Source organism: Corvus hawaiiensis, chromosome 1 (assembly GCF_020740725.1).
Source record: "Corvus hawaiiensis isolate bCorHaw1 chromosome 1, bCorHaw1.pri.cur, whole genome shotgun sequence".
NCBI classification, from domain to species: Eukaryota; Metazoa; Chordata; class Aves; order Passeriformes; family Corvidae; genus Corvus; species Corvus hawaiiensis.
In genome coordinates this window covers 16,587,465-16,593,464 of record NC_063213.1, presented here as the reverse complement: position 1 = coordinate 16,593,464, position 6,000 = coordinate 16,587,465, and the positions used below count along the sequence as shown (strand labels likewise).

General features: G+C 42.2%; 1 protein-coding gene across 2 annotated transcripts in view; it reads left to right on the top strand.

Annotated features, from left to right (window-relative positions):
- The first annotated feature begins 519 nt into the window (after positions 1–519).
- Positions 520–6,000, top strand: part of ACBD5 (acyl-CoA binding domain containing 5) — a 30,521-nt gene continuing 25,040 nt past the window's right edge. Inside the window, exons 1-3 of one of the 2 annotated variants that reach the window (XM_048294454.1) lie at positions 520–713; positions 1,856–1,976; positions 3,434–3,506. In XM_048294454.1, the coding sequence (XP_048150411.1) occupies positions 638–713; positions 1,856–1,976; positions 3,434–3,506 (270 nt within the window). In that variant the 5' untranslated portion in view covers positions 520–637. The remainder of the gene's footprint in view (positions 714–1,855; positions 1,977–3,433; positions 3,507–6,000) is intronic. The other variant, XM_048294465.1, reaches the window with a different exon arrangement.

The following is a 6,000-nucleotide window of genomic DNA, read 5'->3' as shown; positions in this document are numbered from 1 at the left end:
TTGAAACTATTTTTAAAAATGTGTCTACAGTGGTAATTTAGGTGAATTGTGTGGGACTAGGTGCGGGTATGAGGATGGCTGTGAGGAGGGGAGGTAGCAGCACAGCAGGCTGCCAGGGTGCTGGATGGTAGATGTCCTGAGGATAGCTGAGGTCCGTAAAACGGGTGGATTATGACACGTTTCTAAATTTTGATTTTCCTGTATTGTGGCAATACAAGCAGGGGAGAAAGAGGGGAGGAAGAGGAAGACGAAGGAGAGAGAAAGAAACTACGTTTCCCGGCGTGCCCCCGCGGCCTCGGGGCGGTGCGGGAGGAGGGAAGGGCAGGGAGCCACTGTGGGAGACGCAACATGGGCGCCTGAGGCCGGGGCGGAGGTCGGGGTGGGCTGAGCGCGGGGCCGGGCGGGGGTGCGGACGAGGCCGGTCTGAGGTGCTGGGCGGGCTCTCCCGGCCCCGCCGGAGGGGAGGGCGCGGGGGCGGGGGCCGAGGCCGGGAACGGGGTTGGGGCTGGGGCTGGGTACGGCCCGGCACCTCCCGGCACCGCCCCCGTGCAGGCGGCTGCGGCGGGGGCGCTGAGCTGAGCCTGCCCCGCGGGACGCGGCCCGGCAGCCGAGCAGGAGGCGGTGAGGGGCCGGGGCCATGGCCGAGACCGGCTCTGTGCACGCCACCAGGTTCGAGGCGGCCGTGAAGGTGATCCAGAGCCTGCCCAAAAATGGTGAGTGCGGCGGGGGGGGTCCGGCAGCACCTGCGCCACCGGGGCCGGGCGGGCGGCGGGGCGAGGCCGCGGCCGCGGCAGGATCAGGGTAGCGGGGCCGCCCCGGCCGGGCGCTGTCAGCGGCTGGAGGGCCGCTGGAAATTCGGCATTAGTGCTGCTCTCCGCCTCTCGGGGGAAGCGCCGGCTCGGGGGCTTCCGAGCCCTGCCAGGAGTTCCTGAGTCGGGAGCCTGGACCAGGGGATCTGTCAGCTCCTCGCGATTTCAGCCTCCCTGAAATCCTGAAGTTGCTTTAACAAAGCTGTTACCGTGAGTTCCCCTCTGCTGAAAGAGTTAACAAAATGGAAAAGCAAAAAAAAAAAAAATCAGAACGTATCTTTTTGCTAAGAGTTATGATAATAATTTTTTTTGGAAGTTGATTATTACATACATCATTAATTCTGGTGTAAGTAAAATCGCATTTTTTTGAGGTTCTGAGGTAAAGGTCACTGTAAACTTCTAATGATTAGAATCCAACCTCAAGCTACTTGATTTAATGGATTGGTTATGAATCTTCACTGCCAGCTGTTAAGAGTTTTATATTTACATTTTCTACCTCTACAAAAGTGTGTTCCACAAAGGAAGAAAAGAAAAACAAATCAGGAGGTATATTGAAACTGTTACTGAAAGTGTTGTCAAATACCTAAAGTAAACAAAAACACTGCAGAAGGCTGTGTTTTGAGTTGTGTTTGTTTGGTTTGTTTATTTTTTGAGTTCTGGAGACTCTCAATAAGTTATCATTTGTTAACAGTAAAATGACTTGCAAGATACTTTATTTACTGGGAGCTAAACCTGTCCCTTTAAACTGAGTGAAAGGACATTGGCTTTATGTTAACTTATTACCTTTTTTTGTTCTAATTGTGGAGTCTGACCTTAGCAGTAGTAAAGGTTATAGTCCTTTAAACTCCATCTGAAACTTGCTGTTTGTACAGTAAATATTTTCAGTGGTGCTGGTTCTCGGTAGATGAGGTGAAGATGTTCTCTGTTGTACTGCTGTGAGTCAGGCTGTAACAGACTGCAGGCTGTTTTCTCACAGAACCATTAAGCTTGTAAAATACTAATATTCTTGATGACAATTTAATTGTCTTTTAAAATGCTTTCACTAGGTTCATTCCAGCCAACGAATGAAATGATGCTCAAGTTCTATAGCTTTTATAAGCAAGCAACCCAAGGACCCTGTAACATTCCTCGGCCTGGATTTTGGGATCCAATTGGTAGATACAAATGGTAACTTTTCATGAGTTGTTGTTTTGGGGATTTCTTTTATGCTTGGAGTGGAGATGTTTAGAAGAGTAGCGCTTGGAGAAAGAATCTCACTAAACTCCTTCTTTTTAAAATAAAAATAACATTTACAAACTTTGATGCTCGAATTAGTTTTCTGTTGTATTCCAGCTTTCTAGCTCAAATAATTTATAACTTCTCAGAGTTGGAGGTGGAAATGTTCCCTTGGATTATGCAGGTGGGCAGGTTTTTCTTGGACAACCAGCATCATGGTACCTCTGCAGTGTTTATCCCGTGTTGTAAAGTGAAATTTTAGGTGCTCTGCAGAATAAGTGATGTGGATGAGTGTCTGGAGTTCTTCCTTCTTGAGTTTTCATGTGTGATGTGAACCTGAAGTAAATAAGTGCTCACTGGCAACCACTAATACAGCTTTGAGCTCTTTGTGGGGAGGTTGGGTTTATGTGTCTTTCTGGTTTGTCTGCTCAGTGGAAGGGCTTCCCACTGTCTGTGTTTGCCTTGTCCTGGGAAGACCTCTGATTCACCAAATTGCTAAGTTCTGTTTGAAAAACCAATGTGAATGTTTTGCTTACAGTATTTTAATGATGATTTGTCCTGAAGAAAAAAAATTCTTGCTGTGTTATGGTCGTGGTGGTCTTGGGAATCTGTGAAATGATTCCTAGGACTTTTTTTTTCCTCCTTCCTTCCTCCTCAGCCTACCCAAACCAGAGGGCAGGGGACAGACTAGGGCAATGAGCTTTCATCCACCTGGCTGATTGTAGCTGGAGTGTGAGCCACCAACCTTGGTGGTTTTCTGTGAGTGGGACGAATACTCTGGAATGTCAAGTCATGTGCAAGACTGAGGAAATGTTTTATTACAGTCTGTGTTCTGACAGATTCCTTGTGCAATACTGATAAATTTGGTTAGAGTCTTCTGTCTTGCGGAGTTGGAGAGGGGAAGATTTTATTTAGGTTATAAGTAGCTGCTGTGGTAACTGGGCTGATGGCTACACTATTTGCCTAGTAGGCTGATGTGTCTTTTCCCAATTGCTAAACTCAAAAAGGACAGATTTTTCTTTTTGGCCTGTTCTGCCTCAGTGACAGCTGTTTGTAAGTGCTGGCTGAAGTGTCTGGGCCTGTTTGTTTTATACAGCAGAGGATCTTAAACTCAACTTAGTCAATAGGGTAATGTTTGCGTCTTACTTACAGCTTACTGGGTACAAAATCATAGGCAGTCAGTGAGGAGCTCTTCAGTCCCTAGTCTGTTCAGTTTGTTGCTGCTTCTTCCGCTGTGTGATTATCCTAGCAAATTATATATTTGTACTTAAAAAAAAAAGTGAATCGCTCTTGCATTTTACTTGTGTCAGAGAAACTTCAGACATTACATAACTGACCTACTTAAGGCCAAGTTGAAAAAAATCCAGTATGCCCTGAAGATACTGAAGGTGTGCGACTTTCTTTCCTAGGGATGCTTGGAGTGCCTTGGGAAACATGTCCAAAGAAGAAGCCATGATAGCCTATGTTGATGAAATGAAAAAGGTATGTTTACTAATGCAGGGATTTTCTAGAACAAATGTTCCAGAAATAGAGGAATGTGAGTTGGGTCTTGCTGACTACTACTGCCAAAGCTCGAAATGAGTTATCCCCTATGTGAACTGTTACATTTCAGTACTATACTGTTTGGCCTGTGGGGAGAAGAAAATTACAAAGTTCCTTTGTAAGCTACAGAATTTGTGTTGTTTTCAGAGAAACATGAGAGTTCTAGCTGATTAGAAGCTTCAGTGACAGAGCTAAAGAAAGTGAAATACTGAAATCATGGTTAAGGGGGCAGTAAGGAAAAAAAACTGTACTGCAAACTGCATCAGTTCTTAGAGCTGAGAGAGGTAAGTGATCCTTATCCCAGAAAAGAGACTAAAACAACTTTCCAGAAGGACTTCAGGAGAAAAGGTCTCACTCTCATGACTGGAGACATGAATATAATCATATATGTAAACTTAATATTTTTTGATTTTTCAGGAAGAACTCAGCAACCTGAATTTTCTGTACTTGTCATGAAAATACACCATGTATATTATAGTTGCAGTGAAACTGTTAGCATTGAATAATGTGCTCTGTTTTGGAATAGATGTGTAGCTTGTAAACAGTCACAGTTACCATATTAAGCAGGAATTGCAGCATCAACTAAATTAAACAGAGTTAAAGTTTCATGTCTTTTCACTGAAACTTCTAGAAATTACTTTCCCAGTTTAAAGATTGTTTGCTGTCAATCTGGATAAAAGTATAATTGTAATCTATTATTATAATGAGGTTAGCATCAAAGGGAGAAGATCAAGGGGAAAAAGTTCTACTCCAAATACACGTGCTTTTTTCCTAGGCCACTATCTTGACATCAAATTCTGAACCTGTTTAATGGACAATGCAACAAAAATTTTTACTAGGCAAGGAGCTGGAGTCTGATTTACTGTTCTTTTGCCTGTCCATAGTTTTGGTAATTTAGTTCCTGCTGGTATTACTGTATCTGCTTTAAAATGAAAAATAAGCTACTTCTGAAAACACAGAAGGCCAAATACTGTTTGTTTGATTAAAAATCCTACTAAATTTTAATAATTACTTTGAATGTGTGCCACAAGGTTTAGTGCTTAATTTCAAATCTTGGATTCAATATATGTTGATATTTCAGTAGATTGCCTTGTGGGTTTTTTTAAGTGCAGTAACTGGTTTGGTCAGGACACCAAAACTAAGTGATACTGCAATGTTTGTTCTAAAACAACTCTAGTAAGCCTCCTTCTAGGAAGTCTGCTTACTTGACCCTAATGAACCACAAATACTCTTCCTCTGTGCGGATTACATGTAGGGATTGGAGAGCAAAGGACTTCTTGCCTTGCTCAGCTTTGAAACTGGAGAGTCTGTTTACCTTGCTTTTGGTTTCAGCTCTCACATTTGGAATACTAGCTTCAGCTTTTCCATCCCAATTGATTCTACTTGAAATGTCAATGGAAGTGCATTTCAAATGTTTCCACTGGGTGGTTCTATCAGCACATACTGCACTAATCCTCGTGGACTTACTGTGGGCAGTCTGCTGTTGCTGCATCCATGTCTAAGAGACCAAAAACCCACTTGCAGGCTGATATCCCAGAACTGTGTTTAAGGGTGTATAAGATTCCCATATTCTCCCAGCCCTGGGGCATTCCCTGGCATTTGCACATTGTATTTGGGCTATACATGCATCAGATGACCCTATCACAAAATTCTAAATTTGTTTTGGGTTTTTTTTCTCTCCTTATGTCGTAACCTTGAAAATCACAGTTGAGGAATGTGTCTTGGGTGAGATTTTGAAATGCTGGTGAGAGATGATGAAATGTCTTATTTTAAAATAAACAAAATGCACCTGAGCTCAGATTCAAGGTTAGTTTGTTTCAAGTAGCATTTCTGAAATTTATTTTGCAATGCTGTTTAAACTAATTTGTTTACATTTCAGATACAATGTTTTGTTACATATTACAAATAAGTGATATCTTAGCCTGAAGCATTAACACTATATGGTGATTCTAGTTTAAAACATGAGTATATATGAATTATGTGTCATCCAAGGAAAACAGTAAATCAGGATACATAATAACTTATTTTTCACTGTCAAATTTTGAGATTGCTTATTAAGCCTGGTGGCTATATAAGTAAGGAGTTGCTTTTGTTTGTGGAAGTGTTTTTTCTTTCCATGCTCGCCTAAAAGCTAGCAGGTAGAAAAAATTCTAAGAATTGCTCTAAGTAGCACAGAATATATTGAGGTCTATTTAGAATACATGAAGAGCAGTAATGTGCAGACATCATAGAAATGCATGTATGAAACAGTTTACAGAGCTGACTATAGAAATAAATACGTAACAAATACAAGCCTTATTCTAGAATAGGCTTCTTGTTTCTCTCAATGTTATTGAAGTGAAAAAAGGCAATCACAAAACTGTTCAATCTCTGTTTCATATCCAGCTCTGTATCTGAGTATTTCTCCCTAACAAAGACAGAATGAATTACGTTC